The sequence below is a fragment of the Tetrao urogallus genome (assembly GCF_951394365.1).
Source record: "Tetrao urogallus genome assembly, chromosome: 8".
In the NCBI taxonomy this organism is placed as follows: domain Eukaryota; kingdom Metazoa; phylum Chordata; class Aves; order Galliformes; family Phasianidae; genus Tetrao; species Tetrao urogallus.
The window spans coordinates 1,518,142-1,538,608 of record NC_136821.1 but is presented as its reverse complement, the minus strand read 5'-3'; the positions used below and the strand labels follow the sequence as shown (position 1 = coordinate 1,538,608).

The window sequence follows — 20,467 nt, the reverse complement described above, 5'->3', positions numbered from 1 at the left end:
AAGAGAGTAGACTCCAGTGTCATTTGCAGGAGCTCATGAGCTAACTCTGACTTCTAAAAGCTGAAGTTTCTTCACTGATGGTTCCCTCAGTGACATAAATGTGATTTTACCAAAATAACTCACACCAAAAATGGATTAAAAAGAAACAGTCAGGAAAGGAAAAAAAAAAAAAATACAGAATACAATTTCTTCACCCTTCACTACACAGCGCTTTCAGCACTGGTACCACCAGGCTCAAGAACTCTCAGCCCCATGCTTCTGCTCACCCCACAGCACTCAGGTGTCCCTGCCCCGCACACCCCCTGTATGGGCGATGGCCCTGCTGTCCTGTCCTGATCTCCCCCTCTCACCTCACTCTGTAAGAGGCTCAATGATGCAGCTTTCCTGTACAGTAGGGAAGCGAGGAGGAGCAAAACCGTATTGATTCAAATTTTCACTGTCTGGCAGTCTTTCAGCTCATTTTCTTGGGAATGATTACACGAGGGGCCGAACGCTGATGACTTCATGGGTCTTTTTATAAAGCAGCATTATGAGGGTGGATGGACAGAAGCAGCTGTAGAACTGCTCTGGCTCAGATGCTCTGCAGGCAGTGGCCATCAGCAAAGCACTGCCACCAAGGCAGCAGTGCTGAGACATGGCTGCTTGTTGTGCTGAGCAGAATATAATGGGATTGGTGCTGCATAGGAAACAATTCAGAGATGACGACTTATCCAGGTGTGGAAACCTCCTGTGACACATCTTGTTGTGCCCCAGTTTGAGTTTGGCTTCTGCTCCTTAGGGCAGATGTTCATTGCAGGATGGATTAATGCAGACACTCACTTTCCAGTCTGAAAATGAGGCACAACGCAGGCATGGTTACATCGAGCTCAAGTGCTTCACACTGCAGCAAATCACCTTTGGTTTCAGCACTGCACTACAAAGATTCACAATCAAGGTAACTCCTGCAGAAGTGCTTTAATCCACAGAGTTCTGAGCATCATGTATGGAAGAAATACTTTTGTTTGCTGATTTTTTTGCCACTGACGTTAAATTCAAGCAAATAGTTTTCAGTGTTGAGCAGAGCTGCCTGCTGAAGGAGGCTGCAGTTGCTCGAAGCTTTCAGCATTGCAAAGAAAGCCTACAGAAATGCATGAAAATCTTCCAAGCAATTGCACAGCTTCAAAATGGGGTGTGTGTTGCTGGGGAAGGAAGAAGCTGAATGAGTGCATGGAGCTGCCTCTTGCTCACCTGCAGGGGACTGCTGTCTTTGGCTGCAGCTGCGGGTGCCATTGGACCTGAGCTAACAACTGCCACGTTGGGGTTAGACAGCAGAAGATGAGTCTAGCACATCCCTGGCTCTCCACACAAAGCTTTCCTTGTTTGCCCAAAATGGGATGCTGAGGGCAATGCTCTGCCATTGGTGACACTTTCTGTGCCTAGAGCAAGCCCCTGTCAGGGCACAGGAATTACCTAAATTAATCCAAATGACTCCGTAGGTGAAAGGTGGGATCTGCTTTCCTAAAGGCAGGTACAGGTGATTTCCAGCAGCCACAGCTCCACTGTTCCATTGACCTCCTGCCTTCTGATCCTCACCACCTAGAGCCTGTTTCAACAGTCTGAACGACACAGAGAAACAGATTTCAACAGATTGCAAATAAAAGTAGTTTTATCACAGAATTAGGTCTCCCATCCTCCGTGCCCAGGTACTCAAGCAGTGCTGTGAGGGACAGAAAGGAAGATTTCTTCTGGTGGCAGTGCAGGCTTGAAGCATTTGGGCACCTTGGGGATGGATCGATTCCTTCAAACTGGAAACTTTTTTTTTTTTTTAAAGGATTTACAATAAAAAGGAGGATTCTGCCCCCATCTGGCCTTGCAGGAAAGAAACAGCCCAGGAGCAGCCAGACGAGCAGTGGCTGCAGAGACGATTCACAGGGCTTTGGGACTGGAGCACAGAGCAGCATGCAAACACTGGTGCATGGAAATGCCTCATAATCCTGGGTTTGATCCAGATGTGACTGGCAGAAAACCTGAAGCAGCTGTAAAATGGAGCAGCTCCGGCCGTGCTCCTGTGTCAGTGGATCCATCCATGCTACAGAGTGGGCTTGGCAACTGGTGACAGTGTGGGAAGGACGGCCTGCACCTGAAACCTTCCCATCACCAAGAAGCAGAAAAACAACAGCAGTAGTTGTATCTCCATAAACCAGCCCGTATTTCTTTCGTTACTCTCACTCAAAAGCTTTGCACTGACAATGATTCTGTCTCACAGCAGATTAAAAGCTTTACACCTGCTGCCCAAAGCAATCCGTATAAAACCAGCCGGCTTTAACTCAGCACTTTGCTTCCTGCAGAAGCAACGGCACAGGTTCATTTCTGTGCTGAGGTGCAGAGGTGATGAGCAGCTCATAGGGGTCTGGGCAGAGGTTGGAGGATGGTAAGTGGGTTTCTGAGGCCTTGTAGAAAAGCTACAGTAACAATTCTACCTTGAGCATGCTGTTAGGTGTCAGCAGGCACAGGCAGCACACAAGTGACGATTCTTGTTCTCCCAGCAGCCTTCTCCCTCACACACGTGGCAGACATGCAAAAGAAGTTCTGTGGGGAGACAAAATCAAATAAACCAATGTGCTTTGGAAAGTAGCTTTCTCCTTGCATGTAAATTTGCTCTTAACAAAATTCATCCTTCTTTTTAAAGTCTAGATGAAAAATAAGATCCCAAAGTTCTTATGAAGATCCACGCATCAAATCCAAGACTTCATTTACCAACTTCTCTACTTAATGGCAGTTGAAATGTTACAGCACCTGTAGCACCTTGGAGGAAGTGAGATTTGGGTTTGTCCACTGCCTACTGACATGTTCACACTGCTTACCACAGTCTGCAACCAACAAGGGCACCTGGCGATCCAATACGTTGGAAAAACATTGTTTAAAGCCTTTCAAAAATAGACACTTCTCAATCTACAAAGCAATTGGATTTACAACCAAGTACTTCCTAAAGACACAAGAAAATCCCATGCTGTGCAACAGTAAGGGCACACTTACTGACATGCACAGGCTCACACGAAGGATGTTCAGCCAACGTACCAGGCCAGCCAGCACTCACCTCTGTCCCTCAGGACAGCCCACAGCACCTCCTTCCCCTCACTGCAGGGCACACTGCAGCAGGGTTTGCTGCTGGGAGGTTATGGTGTATCTGAAAAGGAGCTTGTGCAAGCTCTGAGCTCCTGGCCAGCAACATGGAGCTGAGCAGGCAGCACCACAGCAGGTGGGATCAGACTTGCCCAAATTGCTATCCATAGAGTTAAAGCAGTGCTCACCTACTGCTGCCAATAGCAGCAGCTGTGCTGGCGTACGGTGCTACATCCTGCACTGCACCTACATCATTCCTGTATGTATACACACATACATGAACATTTACATACACACACAGGGAGAAAAAAGACTGTCAAACCTGCTCTGAAAATGGTATGGGTAATCTAAAATGAAGAGGTGAGGTATCCATCTTAATACAAACAATAACGTTTATTAGTTGTTTATACGGCTCTAATACGCATCCAACAAGTCATGTTTTAAAGCTATACATACAGGTTACAATCGGGTTGCCTCTTAGAATTCAGCAGTACAAGGACCTCAAAAGCAAGTCTTCAACAGTACCTGTATTCAGACTAAGACTTTATGTACAAAGAAATTAGACAAAATATTGTTATTCCAAGGTCTGCATGACTTTGCATGACCCCAATAGTTTGCCTACACACATATATACACACACACACACACCTGGAAAAAAAATGCCTTCCAGTTCTGAAAAATGAGGCAAAAAGCAAGACAGAACAAGGCTGATAACAAGTATTGGCTCCCAAGATGTTAACAATCCTGTACTTTTGCATCTCATTCAATATCACGTTGAAAAAATGCATTAAATACTTGGAATAAATCAAAGTCCACTGTGCAATAGCAGTAATGACGTGACTTGGACTTTCAGAAGTGGTAACAGGATCCAACAGTTAGGATGTTGTAACTCAAATACAATTAAAGAGAACAAAGCGGTCTTCAACATTCACACAGACAAGAAAAATAAAGCCAAAAAGCAACACAGTATTTTTCTTTTTAAAAGACCAATTCCACGCCCATAAGGAAGATGTTAATAACTAAGGCAAGGCTCACTGCAGCAGCTCTGCTCTATGCAGGACGCTCAGCTGTTGGCTGCAGAGGGGAAGTGACTGGAGATCAGCAGTGGCAAACCGTCTTTATGTGCAGGAATGAAGTTATTGTTCACTAACAACACAACACGCAGGAGTAAAACCCTCCCAGAATACTTCTGTGTATATTTTTCTGCACTAATGTAGCGATCTGTAGACTGGCATCAGACAGCAGGCAGAAGAACAGCACAGGAGAGCGCTTTGCTGTCCATCGCGCCGCTGTAACAGAGGCAGCATGCAGTTACTGTACGTATCTGAGCTGGTGAACACCTGTCTGTGCGTTACTTTTATCTGAGAGATTATCACACGGCTACAAGCACTGTGCAGACAGAAATAGAGCAACAAGTCCAAAATTAACACCCATGGAACAAGATTGAATTCCAGCTCCAGTGCTGACCACCAGCATACCTTTGGAGCAGCCACATGCCTTTTTTTTTTTTCTTAAAGCAGCTTCAATTTCATCCCGTTTGCTTTCTAAGCAGTTACCTGTAACCCCAACAGCCCAGGGCTGCAAACTACCAGCGTGCGACACGTGAACACACCACTACAACTCAGTATTTTCTGAAGGAAAAGAACATTCCACCATTAAATCCATTCTCTTTTCTATTTAAAACCAGCAGACACACTTTTTACCAAGCAACCTCCCAGCGTAAACCCCAGCAGCACAGCTTTGCCAAACAGTTCTCCACACCACATGATGCCTGGACAAACCCTTATAACCATGTGGGAAAAGAAGTTTCCCTTCCACACAAGCAAAAGCTGTAATGCAAACAGCAAAATTCTGACCAGTGTTTTCATTTAGAGCAGTAAGGACTGGTAGTTTTCCCAAGGATAGCAGTTGTGAGGTTATAAATAAATGTGACTGCACACAGCCTCTTACCTGCGTGTGCCTCTCCAGCAGTTAAGGGCAAATCCGTGCGTCAAACAAGAGCTACAAGAACAAGATGAGCTCCTTCCAGCTCCACTCACACTGGGTTTCACAAACCAGAACGACAGAAAGAGGTAAAGGGGGAAACAATTTGAGGAATATTCTGATAAAACTTCATTAAAAGTTATGCAAGAGAATCACAACCAAGCTTGGCTGTGCTAAATAGCTTCATAAAGTTGTGGATAGATCACTCTAATTGATTTGCTTATATTTAAAACACAGAAGTGCTCAAGCCAAGATAAACCAGCCCATAACTTCTCATATTAACTTGAAGCAATGATTTCACATGTTCTGGAATGAAGTTTTATTGCAGTAGAGCTAGCCATGGATTTTATGAATTTCTTTCAAGACAAAATTTTAAGAAAGAGAAGTACAAAATGCAAGCAATCAAAGTAAGTATGACTCTAGAAACATCATTAATACATAGCCACATGGATGTAACTTCACATACAAACTACAACAAAAAAACCCAGTGAGAATATAATAAACCACATCATTCACAGCCTGCACGGTAGATCCACGCTGCAGGACAAAAGGTTTTGGCAAAGCACACAGTAACAACAGGGGGGGCATGCTGAAAACACTCCGATCGAGCTCTGCATGGACACAGTTTGACCTGGCTCACCTAGCCCTCCTCTATCACACAGTTCTTGCATTTTTCAGCCTCCCCAATCCGAGTCTGTGTCTCTTAGCAGAAAAGCACATCTTCTCTTTGTAGCAGGAGACTGTTCTGCCCTCCATGGTGCTTGACACAGGAAACGTTTAGACAAGATAACACTGAGCTGATGGTGATTTGCAAAGAATGAATTACAGGTTTAAGGGAAAGCAGCATTTTCTGTATTAATTCAGTAGCAGACAAGCCTTCCAATGTCACTAATAAGAAAAGCTTAAAAAAAAACCCAACCCAAACAGGATAGAGGTCAATATATGGGGACGACCCTCTTATAAATAACGACCGCTATCCGATGCGAATTTCAAAACCACTTTCTGTACAATAGAAAAGTTGACCAGTAAAACCCCTGTAAGGCAAGGATGCCATCTCTGCTTATGAGTCTAAGCAACAATGCAAAACAAGTTAGTGGCAACCACTTCTAATTCCTCCTTTTCTGCATTTCGCATGCTCACTGCACTGACTTACAAAACACCAGGACTACATGCACAGACATTGGCCTTTCTCAGTGCCATTCTTCACAGCATCATGTCATTCTTAGCCCATAATGCTCCATGATGCACTGTTTAAAAGCTCAATACCACATTCGTTTGAATTAGCTGAGAAATTACTTGTCAGACATAATTAGTCTGATGGTAGCAAAGTTAATGTTTTTATTAGCCAATTAAAAAGAACTACTTAAATAAGGAGGTTTACAAGACCAAGTATTCTTGGATTAATTTACTTTAACTCAGTTCCTTGAAGAAAAATCTGATACACAGACAAATGGATCCCTTCCTTTCACAAAGAAAGCTAGCTGTGTGATAAATGGAGAGTGCTTGGAATGTAGAGGATAGAAAGCTTCAAGAACTAAAATGTTACACCAGTCATGACAAAACTGGGGCATAGGAAGGGAAAGAACACTCAGTTTACAAACTGTCATAGATATGTGTCTATTTTAAGGTGAATGGAAAATTCAGCACACACAGAAAAAACTGATCAGTTCATTAGTTGTAGGCACTTGGGCTGCAGACACTGTAGTAGGTGCCTATCAGCTATCAGCACTCACACATGAACACGCATCTGGGAACACACTGCTTAGTGCATAGGAAAACAGTAACCCTCCCTGAAATGAGGAAAAGAATTTTAAAAGGGAGGCCAAGCAGATCTATGTTAGAATTTCCCACTTTTCCTCACAACTAAAAACCTGTGTGATCTTCAGCTCACAGGAGAAACACTGAGTACAGCCAAGGTGCCAACTCTGTCATGTGCTAAACCAAAAGAAACACCTTGATACTCGAATATTGAAACATGCTGCACTGCTATTTTGTTTGCTGGTAAGGTGTTGTTCTATAGCACAAACCTCAGTGACATGTTTTTAAAAGACACCTGCCACCTTCTTGAATTATCCTAGGGATGAAGAACAAAAGGAAAGAAATCCAACACAGTGCAGAGGAGGGGAAACAGATGCAACACAAATCAAGACCACAACTCGCATTAGGACAATTGCTTCCAAATTATAACTGTGAGAAACTCTGTGCAGCACAGATAACTCGCTTTTCTATGAGCAGAGCTGTGCAAAAAGCCATGAATCGTCCCCCAGGGAAAAGAAAACAACTGTAAACAAGAAGTGCATGAAAAGGGCTTCAGGAGTTTGGCCTCTTTTCTCCTCCATGACCAAATGTAAGGATTCCTTCTATTTCACGACTAACTTGGAAAATATTTTCAACATGACTCGAAAGGCAGCATGCTCAGGAAAAGACCCAATGACAGCGTTGTGGCTGTGAAGGAACATACATGCACAGCCACCTCACGTTCTCCTCACAATGTCAGTAAATACACTTGTTCTCACGAGGAGCCTTCTGGCAGACACTTCCACAGAGTCTTTCACCATAACAGTGGGATGCAGCCCTTTGCTTTCACAACTTTTGCTGTGCTTTCAGTGAGATCACAACCACTGCTGGATGTGTTAGAACCCTGAAGAGTTCCCTCTGCTCACGAAGAGGTGATAACGGCTGCCCAGCTACTACAGAAACCTGTACAGACTGCACACCTAGCAGGTACAAGGAAGGCACATCTGCTTTTGCTTCCCAAACACTGCTGAAGAATGCTACAGACATGTGGTGTTTCAGTAAGCACTGTCACCACACAAGATTTAAGTAAATCTTCCCTCTAAATGCAGTGGCATGAGAAGGAGATGGTAAAGAAGCCTCGTGATTTTATGTAATTATTAGATGCTATCATAGCTGGGTTAAGGCTGTACTGTTTGCAATCCAGCTACTTACTTTTCAGATTACAAGCTCATAAGGACACCAGACACTGTTTTAACAGGCAGATCTCATGTGTGCAGTTACTCTCAGCTCCCTGCTGGGGTCGGCTGCCACTTGCGAGACAGAGGCGAAGCAAACCATGCAGTACCTTTGAAGGCACACAAAGTGGCAGTGGCCGGGATACTGAGGGGGAGAAGGAGAGTCAATGTAAATATAAGGTGTCTGGTTGCAATATATGCTATACCTGGAAAAAAAGACCATGCTTTCATTATCTGGACACTGTCCTACTAATTTAAGTGAAGGAGTCGGCAGCAAATTCCATCAAGAAGTAGCCAGATAGAAACTGCTCCATGATATTTCCTCTGTGAACAGGAAGAACTTCTTAGAAAACCACCAAAAAACCAACACACAACCTTCACAGATTCAGGCAACAGTGTGCAGTACTGAAAAACACTAAAGCAAAATATTTTGAAGGCATGGAAGACAGAAGACTCAAAAACCAGACACGTAGCTTTATAAGCATGTCTGCTTTTTCTTTAGGACTAGAAGATGTACACTTCCATTTTATATGCAAGAGTGCACAGAGCCTGGTTCCCAAAGATACCATCAGATAAACTGAGTAATTCATCTTTGCACTAAGTTGTTATTTCTTCAAACATCTGTACATTTTGCAACACACCAGTTACACACCAGTATCTATGTGCATGTACCAGAAAGATATGCATGTACACACTGAAATGCTTAACAATGACAGCAGGATCCTTGGCCAGTGAGCATCATAGATACCAGAAATACATTAAGAAGTTAAATTCTTTACCTGTCTTTGTTAAATACAGACCTTTGAAATTGCCTCCTTTTGTTTCCCACACATTCACAACACAATCCCCAGTGAGGCAGGCAAATGCAGAGCAGATGCACTGACTACATTACCCCACAACCAAAGATGAGCACATTAGAAAGTTCAATTCAAGCTTGTTCTTTAAAATGTCTTTTCCATCCTTATCAGTTGTATGAGCTAAAAAGGGAAAGGCGTTTTAAACAAAGTTTTATTTCATTTTACTGTACTCTTCCAACGCACAACCCCAACATAAAAGCCTGCAATTAAGGCTACATATCCTTTTTACAACGCTGGTAATATTTCAAATCATCCAACTGCAGTCCCACTGAAGAGCCTGTGTCCTTTAACACGGCAATTCTGAGCCTCCGTACAGAACAACCAACCCATGAAATACTGCAGGGAGAAAAGACAACCACAGTGTTTGACACTTTCTTGTAACTCACCTGGGGACCGTGCAAGGGAGTTATATCCACAGCAAGTGCTGCCCTGGAACTTCTGTGGGAACATGATCAAGGGGTCACTCACAGCTTTTCAAGTAGTGTCTTCTACTGCACTCCCCTTCCCCATCCCAATTCCAACCACTGCATATGGATATATACATACATTTGATGCTATCAAAGAAGTGCACCTCTTCCTCTGAAAAACACTACAACATATGTCTAGTTTGTAGGATTCCACTGGGACTTTTAAACATACTTTCATCTCTCCTCTTTGGTTAAGGAAGGAAAAAAAAAACAAAACACCACAAACTTTTTCCCTTTATGAGAGCTAAAGGTACTTCTACAAGTCTTGAATCACAAATGAACATGTGCTGCCAAAGAAGTAAAGCAGTAGCATAGAACATCGTGACATGCATTTTTTTGGAGTCATCTAATCCAATGATGATTAGGAGAAAATTTGTTTCAAAACTCTTTGGCAAATTTTTACTGTTTGCTGATGCTGTAATTTGAAGGTGAATCCGTACGCCCCAACCCACTATGAAAAATCAAACTGAAAAATCATGTGAGAAACAAGCAGTTTTCTTAAGAGAGAACTTGCTTTATAAAGTTGTGGTGAGCCAACTGTCTGATGGACATTACAGCCACACAGGTCATGAAGGAAAAGAAGTTGCGACACGTTGGCAATGTGAAATATTAGTACTGCTGTCAACATACTGATTCAGCTTTACACACTGGTCTGAAGAGATTGCAATTAACCTAAAATCGAGGTATAAATATACACAAATATGTACAGTACACATACAGGAAAATAGTTTTGCATTTGTAACATCAGTAACTTTAAAAATACTGGAAAGTTGATATCTATGCCATTGATTTGTTTGCTAATTTACTGAAATAATGAAGCCACATCTTTGACTAGGGAGGACTACAATGTAATAACAAAACCCCAAAGCATAAGTTCTTTCTCTTGCTTCATCTTCACCACACTCGGCATCAGACTGTTGTCAGTGGCTGCATCTTGGAAGGGAGGTGGATCACCACTTTTACACACGTCTCCAGAAGAAAACAACCTCGAGCCATCACCTGCATCTTTCTTTCTGCTGAACGGTCTGGATTTATATACATGTGTGTGTGCATCTACGTAGAAAATAAAGTTGAAATCAGTTCATTATAAATACACCTAACCCAGCAATTCTGCCACTGTGAAGGTAACCACAGGTACAGCTTTTTTTTTTTTTTTTTTAAGCAGTCTCTGTGCAAAGGGGTCATTAAAAATCATCTGATCTTTAGTCTTGACATCATCCATTCGAGTCCTTGGCAGAGTCTGTAAACAAGAGAGAGAATGTGTAAGGAATGGGTGCACTCCTCAGGGTATCTTCAAAGATGATTACTTCCTCAGCACCAATTTACACGAACAATCAAATTCTTCTTGAGAACTCTAACTCTGACTGAAGGCAGCATTTCCAGAAACAATTCACTCTTTTCAGGTCTTACTATGCCATCTATGTGCAGAAGACTTCAGCTCTTACAGATGTACACTGAAGTTACCTCTAATTATGATTAGTCTTAATAGACCAATGAAAAACGTGAGGTTGTTCCTACATCCATCTTCATTAGGCCTCAGTCACTCAAAACTACACTTCGAGACTGCAAGTTTCCTGTAAATGTTGGTTATCAGATCTTTCTGTTCCAATGTCAGATTTTTGCATTCAGAACACAGTAAGTACAGCATTATCACTGAAAGGGGAGCAGTGTGTTACAACTGACCACCACAGTAAAAATACCAAAATCATTCAAGACCGTCCTCTACAGAGAATAACCCTTACCCCTCTCCAGTTAGAGCACAGCACGCCTGAATGTGCCACTGGTGATCCTTAATTGAAGTCAGCTTCAGAAACTGAGAGATTTCAGCCACAGTCATACATTCTTTAACATCTTGCTTGTTAGCAAAGATCAGCAAACCTGCTTTCTTCAAGTCCTTGGGGGGAAAGAAGAAAAAAGACTATTACAAACCTGCCTTCAAAGACAAAAGATGTGACAGCAAACCCGTGAGTTGTAAGCCCAAGCAAACTAGCTTATAAATGCTGCAGCCGCGTCAGCGTTTAACTTCTAAAAGGAAAATATTTTGATCTTGTTGATCAGATGTCCAACTTTCGCCTAAAACTACCAACGCCATTCTGTTGTCCTGTGAGGATCAGGGCACCCTGCATCTCTGTCCTGAGCACAGCACGTGCAGTTACATCACCCGTCTGTTTCAGAGTCCAGGTCTTCTGCTTTAGCCTTTCCTTGCAGGGCGCTCCTGCCTGTATATCTGAAGCAGCTGCTCTCCCTCCCTGTGCCTGGCTTTTATACACACCATGCTTTGACACATACCAACTTTCACATACATGCACACCGTGAGATTGATGTTAGTGCCAAACCAGCAGTCTGTGCCACGGTTCTTACACAGAACCAACGCCCCAGTAGTGCTCCAGCACTGGGAAAGCCTCACCCAGCCATCCTCTGCCATGGAAATCCCACCTCTGAAGCAGCACTGAGACTGCCCCTGACAGTGTAAAGCAAGCTGCAGTAATATTTCATCTATAACATGTTCATCGTTTGTGGAACATCATCATTTACACTACTTCAGAATCAAAGCACAGGCATCTAAATGAACAAGCACACTGCAATAATTGTCTTGATGGGGCTCTAAAATACTCAAAACATTGGTTCTAACCACTTAGAGAAGGACAACTCTAGGACCAAGCTTGTTCTATCTCAAGCTGCTTTGAATTACATTAGTACAGACACATAGTGCCCCTCTGAAAGTAACAAGGTCTTCCCAGAAAGCCATTCACTTAAATGCCTATTAGGCACACTAACTTTTACAAGCAGTAACATTAATTCCCATGGGATCCTCTGTTCCAGAAAATAGCTGGAACTGACTTGGGCAAGTCAATTTTACCTTAGCAAACAAATCCAACTGAACTAGTTAGCAAAAATGAGAACTTTTCAAAGACTGCAAAGAACAGCTATTCAGTGTACGTATTTGATCTCCATTCCAGGTTATACATATCACTGTTCTTTCCAAGTGCTGTAGCACCTGCAGGGTTAGCAGAATGTACTGACCACAACCTGCTGCAGGCAATAGGCACACCTCCTGTTAGATGTGTGCTGTCTGGGTGTAGAAGCAGCCTCCCATCGTGAAGCAAGGGCATTCGCACTGCTTAGAGTTCCAAACTTCCTTCGTTTCAAATACAGTTCATTAACAGCTTCCGCACCCTCACTTGCAGATTATGAAACAGAAGATGCAGATTTTGTTTAGCTAGTGCAACAGACTAAATAGTACAGCTGAGAAATTCTAACGCTGACAGCAGACTCGATGGCAACGGTCCCTGCGCTGCATGCAGTGCTCTGCCACAACCAGGCAGAAGGTGCAGCTCTGGGACTGCTCCTGCCCTCTGCTTTCACTATGGGTTTCGCCCAGCTGGCTGAACATTCACCACACACCAACCTGAGCTAGCAAAACCAAAACCCCACAGCTAGCCACAGACCTTCATTGCTAGCACAAGGACAGCCTGAAGGAGAGAAATGAAACCCGTAGCAGCAGGACCTTGCAGCAGCCAAGCCTATATAAGCTCACACAGTGCCACAGATGAGACAGACCGGCCCGCCTCCTTCCCTGCCACCCCAGCCTTCCTGGGAGACTTGCATCTTGAGTCAGGGTTACTTCTGTAGAATTTGCACCTTTTGAGCATCACAAAATGCAAAGTTCCAGACAAAGCATGGTCTCTTTCAAGAAGCTAAACCGAGCTGCCTCTGAGCATGGAGGAAAAAGCAGTTTAGATTAACGAGAACCTGCACATCAGCTGGACACTGGCTGAGGTTTACAGTTCAAAGTTCTGCAAAACAGTTGCCTAAAATCCCAAGGTCATGGAATAAAAACAACAACATTTTGGAAGGACACCTACTTCTCAGAAAAAGCATTACCTGTCCTGTGGCTCACAGCTAATTACACCAACCTTACTAAGGAAGAAATTCAGTGACATGTTAAACACTACTCGAATTTAAATACAAAAGGAAAAAAAACCATCAAGACCCTGAAGAAAGGTCTTGGTTGTTTCTTCAATGCTACCATGATCATTCACAGGAAATACATATATTTACATACAGAGATATAGATAGATAGATAGATGCAGCCTTGGGCCTTTCTGGAGTTACCTGCTAAACAGTGGTGATAGTTTAAATATAGATGGAATATTTTGGGATATAATGCCATCAATTCTACGCACATCTTTGTATTCTGACACTTTTAGATTTGGAAGCTCAGTGTCAGCTCATACAAACTGATCCCATTTGCATTAAATTTGCTGATCTTACATATCAACAGCAGAAGTTAAGCTTATAGAAGCACATACTCATTAAAACTCCAGCCTCTGGTCCTGCACCACTTCATGGGCAGATAACTTACATTACATTGCACTGCTCCTTGGCTTATACAGTATGAGAGCACTTACAAATCAGAAACAGACAGTTCCATTTTAGACATAACACAGCACTCTATTTGAAAGAGTTTTCACAAGTTAGCAAATCACACTCATTCTGTAAGTTCAAGCTGATGTAGAATGATAGCTACTACAGCTTTCTCACACATTTTCATAGAGCCACAGAATGGCCTGGGCTGAAAAGGGCCTCAAAGATCATCCAGTTTCAACCCTCCTGCCATAGGCAGGGTCACCAACCACCAGGCCAGGCTGCCCAGAGCCACATCCAGCCTGAACTTTAAGAGTTTACGTCACGCATTTTGCATTACTGCAATTATCCCAATTGCTGTTTGGTTCTTATTGCAAAGGTTTCCTTTGAAGACTTAACAACCTAACAGCCACAATGAACAAGAATAAAGGCACAGCGTAACAGCCCTTCTTCAGCTACTGCAGGTCTTCAAGACTTATGCTGAAAAAACACATACATCATTTCTAAGTGCCAACTTCTGTTTTGATGAAGCACTCAGAAGCTGCAAAGTTACTTTTATAAATTAATATGAAATCACTGATCTCCCACAAATGTACTGGGAGTTTCCCAACAGACAGAGCCTCTAGCAAAAACCAGACAGTCTGACAGCACTGCCCATAGCCAGGAACATGGCTGTTAACATTAGCCCTGGGTTCCAACTGAGCCATGTGCCCTCTCTGGTCTGTCTCCCACCATCAGACTTAAATGGCATTCTTAAATGAAGCTCTCACAGACCAGTTTCCTGATCCACATCTTAGCCACGAATATTGCAACAGAGAAGATTCAGGATCTACTCACCTCATGTGCTAACATCTTATACAGTTCTTCTTTAGTCACCGAAATCCTCTCTCTGTCTGTGCTGTCCACGACAACTATTACAAACTTTAAAAAGCCAAAAGTTATGAGTCAGCATTTCAAAGAATATACTGCTTCCTTCCGGCCACACGTGCTTACACAGATCATTGCTCCCATCAGGTTATTCAGACAGCCAGCAGGATTATCAGGAGTCTTGTCCCAGATGCAGAGCCTGGCTGGTTACCCAAAGCACTGCTATGGTTAGCAGTTTAGCCAGTGCTTTGTATACAAAACAGCTCTGAGGAATCTTTTCTGACCTCCACTTTCAAGTGAAAAATTTATTCTAAGAGCAAGCCCTTGTCAGCACCCCAGATCTGGCTTTACTCTTTGCTTCGCATAACTGAGGTAGCACAGAGATTGCTCAGATGATTTGTCGCTTCCGTAAGAAGGTGAAGTATATCAGCTTCCTCCCTTTGTTTCAAGCTCTAACATGAAAGTAGGAATTTAAGGGATTTAAAAACATTTTAAAAAAACCATAAATGTCACACTTCAAAAGTATACGTGCATATTCGTGTCACAGTGCCTTCTAGTGAAGCACAGGAAAACAAAGACTAAAAAGGTTAACCTTTTAAAGAAAACAACATCAATAAAACCACAACTGTTATCACGTAGGAAATCTTGAAGCACGATTTTAATCAACTCCAGCGTGTGTGCTGCAGCTTTGTCACTGAGGTGCTCTCAAAACTCTCAGGGTGCTTGAGTGAATTGATCATAGGAGCCTGCAAGACAGAGCTCCTGGTATCAGGACTTCCAGCCTTGCTCATTTTGGGGATACACAGGCTTTGAAGCACTGCTACAGAGAAACAGCTGTTACAGTCTGCAGTAGGAACCTGTAAACACGGGGATGTGCAACACCTGCCCCAAGGCCACGGATCCCCAGACACGGGGTCCTTGAAGTTACTTTTAAGTACATTATGAAAGAACAGAAGGGAGTTGTGATTGTGAAGCAGGCTGCTGTACAACACAAACACCCTGGAGCTGCTACACAACACTCAACGCGTGCAGTGCAGCTCCCTGGGAGCGCGCCATGGTTCTGTAGGCTCTCTCCTTCTGGGCAGCCATTCTTTCCCACAGGCCTGAGGGCAGGGCCTGGGCTCTCACCTCAGTGTTGGTGTAGTAGGTGTTCCACGAGGAGCGCAGCGACTCCTGCCCTCCGATATCCCACATCAGAAAGCGCGTGTTGTTGACCACGATCTCTTCCACGTTGCTGCCTATCGTAGGTGAGGTGTGCACCACTTCGTTCATCGAGCTGCAGGGAGAAGAGGTCGGCTCTGTCACGCACGGCCAGCACTGAACCTGCTTCCGTGACACTAAAGCTGATGGTTTCCCCAAGGTGGAAAGCTTAGTGGGGGAACTCTAGCAAAACCTCTCATGCAAAAATAGGGACAAAGTCGGAGGAGAATAAAAATGACCATAAAGGAGGATTTGGTGACCTACATAACAGTTCAATTATAAAGCTGAGAGAGCAAGAAAACTATTTTATAACTCATTAAATCACATAAAGCTGAGGGAGCATTTGCTTCAGAAAGCGTTTCAAGCAGCCAGCTCTTGTTTTTCCAGGCTGCTTTTGGCACGATGCAGCATGGAAGAGAGCAGTTGCTTTTCTTCAAGACTATGGTTAAGCCACAAGAATTCCAAGGTTGCAGAAAAACAACTGCTCATCCAGCTCCACCAAACACAGGGTTGGACAGCACGCACACAACTCCTTCACACTGCAGTTACTTTATGTCCAGACTTCCTTCTGTCCAGCAAATGGAATCTCAATTGTGGAGATGAATGCTGATTAATTAAGGTTGAGAAATACATTGGTTTAGAGATACTTAGTGCAACTCTGTCATTAAGGCACATAAAGAGTAATAACCAAATGTGTATTCTGGACACTCTTCAAGTTATTTAAGCCCTATTGAAAGGGACATTAAAAAAATAAATAAATCACAAAGGCAGCTTTAAAGGAAAAGATCAAACTTTTTCAAGAGTTTAATTATTTTTTCTTCTGAAAATCATGATCTTCTTTTTCCACTTTATATATATACATATATATACACACTTTTTAAATACTTCAGCAGAGCTTTCAGTTATAGAGACATCAATTTGAGACTTGTAACAGTACTAGGCTATTTACTGAGGAATAAAAGGGTAGCCTAACACTGTGAGAAGGAACACCCTTGACAACAACATTGAGTGAGATGGAACACTCAATGTCTTAGCACCAAGACAAGGTATTTTCTCATCACACAAGTTTGGGGAAGCTAAGATTGGGGAAAGAGAAGTATTAGAACGAGAAAGAACAGTAAAATGAAATTAAGGCAAACAATGGTAACAAGATGCCTCTGGCTGATTTAATATTTCACAACCAGGTTTCAGCAGAGTTCTTTTAATGCTTGGGAAAGGCATTTCACAGCTCCCATTTCCCTGGCTGAACCTGCAGCCTTTCACACTCAAGCTGTCAGCAAGTCTCTGTGTGCAACATGATAGGTGGATTTTCTTTCCTCCTCCCCACTGAAACAAGGTTAGCGTGGAGCTTCATGGCATTTCTAGACAACAGAATGCCAAATCCTGCTCAACAACGAGGGAGGGAGAGCTGAGTATGAGAATGGAAAGAAAGAAAGAGTCTGTAGGGCTGCCACGATCTGCTACAAGAATCACTGCTCCAAAGTGCTGTGACCCTCCACGACATCAAGCACCAGTCAGCACACTGAGACACTGCTGCAGTTATCTCTGCCCGTTTGTTCCAAAAGTCAAACATTCATTCTTGCTCAGAACGCTTATCTGCCACGGAGAAACTGTACAAGGAAAAATACAGCGGGCAAACATTTCTGAAGCAAGAGGCAGGCAGGAGGAGCAGCAGATCAGACCCATCCAGAGCAGCACCCTTCAACTAGCGAGAAGGGGAAGTCGCGCAATGCCAAAAAGGGTACAGAGGAAAAGGAGGCACACAGCCATCCACTGTACAAAAGGGAAAAAGAAAACACTGAGATGGCAGAAAGAAGATGATGAAAAGAATCATGAGACACTGGTGGAGGAAGCGAAAAGACACAGGCAGCTTTGTAACACACCAAGGATGGCCCTCAGCAGCAACAGTTACCGCTCTTTAAAAGATTCCACTTCATTCTATTAATTTTTTAATACTGAAAATATTTTCTCACTCTCGGTTTGGTAACAACAGTGATCCTTGTACTTTCACTTTCTCCTGTGCAGCTTGCACAGGGCTGGGAATACCGCATAACTTTCACATTTCAGAAAGGCAAAAGCCAATCAGTTTGTCAAAAGAAATATTCACCCCTGCAACATTTCAATGTAGGGTTGGAGAAAGAGTGCTTCCTAGCACCAGGCTGCCTGCTGTGAGAGAAGGCCAATCTGGTCCTGCTATGAAGAGGCCTTGAGCTGCCTGTTCCACCTGCAGTTTCCGAGCCCAGGCACAGACCTGCAGCCCTTTATCAAAGCGCCGTGGAGGACAAGCGATACGGAGCCCATGCAGGTTCCACAGACATCAGCAGCAAGGCTGAGGCATGACAAATGCAACCCACAAACAGCTCAACAGAAACCAACACTGCAAGGCTTGCTGGTGGCTCAGCCCTCCCTCACCTCCCAAGGTGGGCAGGACACAATTTGAGGCAGGGAGAGGTCAGGCTTTGGTGCTTTGCAACTCACAAAGAATGGCACAGTTACACGCTGTGGCATGGACCAGCACAGCAGCACTGTGCTGTGGCTAACCCTCAGTGTAACCCTATTTTATGGAGCTGGCAGACAGCCTGTGCTGTGACACCAAAGGCAGCTGTGATCAATTGTAATAGCAAAGTAATTTCGTAAATAGTTCTCAACAAAACCTTATTCACACATCAGGAGGAACACAGACATTTCCAAACTCTGATCTCAGCACCACCTATCCCATAATTTCCAGCACGGCAATCTCCAAGCAAAAAGAAAGATGGAAAGCAGTGAAAATAAGCCAAAGCAATGCACACAACACACACCTTGAGACACGAAACACTGCTGCAGTTTGTACTTACAATTGATAAAGAATGGTAGTCTTTCCTGCATTATCCAGACCAACAATGATTACTTTGTGCTCTGAAATAAAAATACAACCAGTAAGTCACATTGTTAGCTCTGCTATCACAACAAGGACTGCGTTACAAGGCAAGGTTCACGCTGCGCTGCAGACGGATCTCCTCAGCCAGCACGTAGCTCTGGTGCTGGATTTCAGACTATACCTAACAGTCTACCTGTGCTATTGTTTCCTATCTGCACACCTGAAGGAATAATTTCTAAGATATGACATTTGGATTTCTTCCTTCTCTAAGCTGCTGAGCATGCTTTCCGAAGCTTCTATACTCCTGCAGATCATAATAGACTGCATTCTCTACTGCCCCAACTATAGCATCTCTCCAGAATGCTCATACAAACCAAGCGTGCCTTTCCAAGGCCATGCTACTATCACAGCCAGCAACTTCTTCATCTCCTTCTGAGCAGCAGTTAAGAAAGCAGCAGTGCTGCCTGCAGGAATATCGTGCAGCACACAGAGCGCTGCTCCTCAAGCTACAGAATCATTAAGGTTGGAAAAGACCCCTAACATCACAGAATCACAGAATGGCCTGGGTTGAAAAGGACCTCAATGCTCATCCAGTTCCAATCCCCTGCTGTGTGCAGGTCGCCAACCAGCAGCCCAGGCTGCCCAGAGCCACATCCAGCCTGGCCTTGAATGCCTGCAAGGATGGGGCATCCACAGCCTCCTTGGGCAATCTGTGCCAGTGCCTCACCACTGGATCACCAAGTCCAACCATACAACCACCACGTGTCCTGTTTCCCTTTTAGCAGCTTTGAAACACAGAAAGGAGATTTGCCTACGTCTGGCAGCTCTCATTCACCCAATTTGGTTTTAGACAAACGAACCGGTACAACAAAAAGCTACTCCAGCACTTAGCGCTCGCGCCAGAACTGCTGATCGTTTCTGCTTAGCACCTTCTTTCCTACGCATCACAGAAGGAACCTGAACTCTACAGGCGGCGTTGCCCATCACACTCAGATGTGGCCTAGCACACTCAGATGTGTGTTTCCCCCCCAGCAGCCCGCCCAGGCTCCGCACCCCAGAGCTCAGCTCCCGGAGTCGGGATCGCTGGGAGGACGCATTCAGGCAAGCGAGGTTCCTCGGTTCCGATTTAACCGACACGTTGCGGTTCCGCAGAGCAGCCTCGTACCATCGTCACACGGACAGCCCAGCCCGCTCGGCACAACACCGAGCCAACACCGAAACGCGGTCTGGCAGGACGGCTCGCTCCGCAGCGCCGACTTCGCTCACGGCGCCGCAGCCGTAAATGCGCCCCGCGCGGAGCCCCCGGGCCCGGCCCGGCCCCGCCCCGACCGCCCGCGCCGACGGGCCCGGCTCCGCTCGCCGCTCACCCTGGTGGTTGAACAGCCTCCAGATCCTGGTGAAGAGGATCCCCATCCTCGGCCCGCTCCGGCCGGCGCCGGCTCCTCCGCACCCGCCGCCAGGGGCTGCCCGAGGCCGCGGCCGCCTCAGGGCCCGGCCCGGCTCCCGGCCTGCGGGAGGAGCCCCCCGCGCCGGGCCTGCTCGCGCTGCGCACTGCGGGCCGAGCGCCTCCCGCGCGCGGACATCGCCGCCGCCCGCGCTGCTCCGCCCCGCTCCTCGCGCCGCTCAGCAGCCTTCCCGCAGGCCGCCGGCCGGCACCGCTCCGCTGCACACCGCGCTCCTCGCGGCCACCGTAGGGCACGCGCAGGCGGGGAGGACGTGCGGCCGTGCCGGCGAAGGGAGGCCACGCCTCCCGGCGGCCTTGGGAAACCACGCCCACCGCGCGGCCGGCGC

The 20,467-nt window shown here is 45.0% G+C and overlaps 1 protein-coding gene across 2 annotated transcripts; it reads right to left on the bottom strand.

The window, feature by feature from the left end:
- Positions 1-10,566: 10,566 nt before the first annotated feature.
- Positions 10,567-20,089, bottom strand: ARL5A (ARF like GTPase 5A; the record flags this gene model as incomplete). Of its 2 annotated transcripts, none has more annotated exons than XM_079538825.1 (6): positions 10,567-10,621; positions 11,124-11,275; positions 14,587-14,670; positions 15,745-15,892; positions 18,654-18,714; positions 20,044-20,089. In XM_079538825.1, 6 exons carry the CDS (start codon positions 20,087-20,089, stop codon positions 10,573-10,575), a joined length of 540 nt encoding a protein of 179 aa, XP_079394951.1. In that variant the 3' UTR covers positions 10,567-10,572. The 2 variants fall into 2 exon arrangements, with proteins under 2 accessions (XP_079394951.1, XP_079394950.1); XM_079538824.1 differs by lacking the exon at positions 20,044-20,089 and adding an exon at positions 19,051-19,102.
- Between the last annotated feature and the right edge of the window lie 378 nt (positions 20,090-20,467).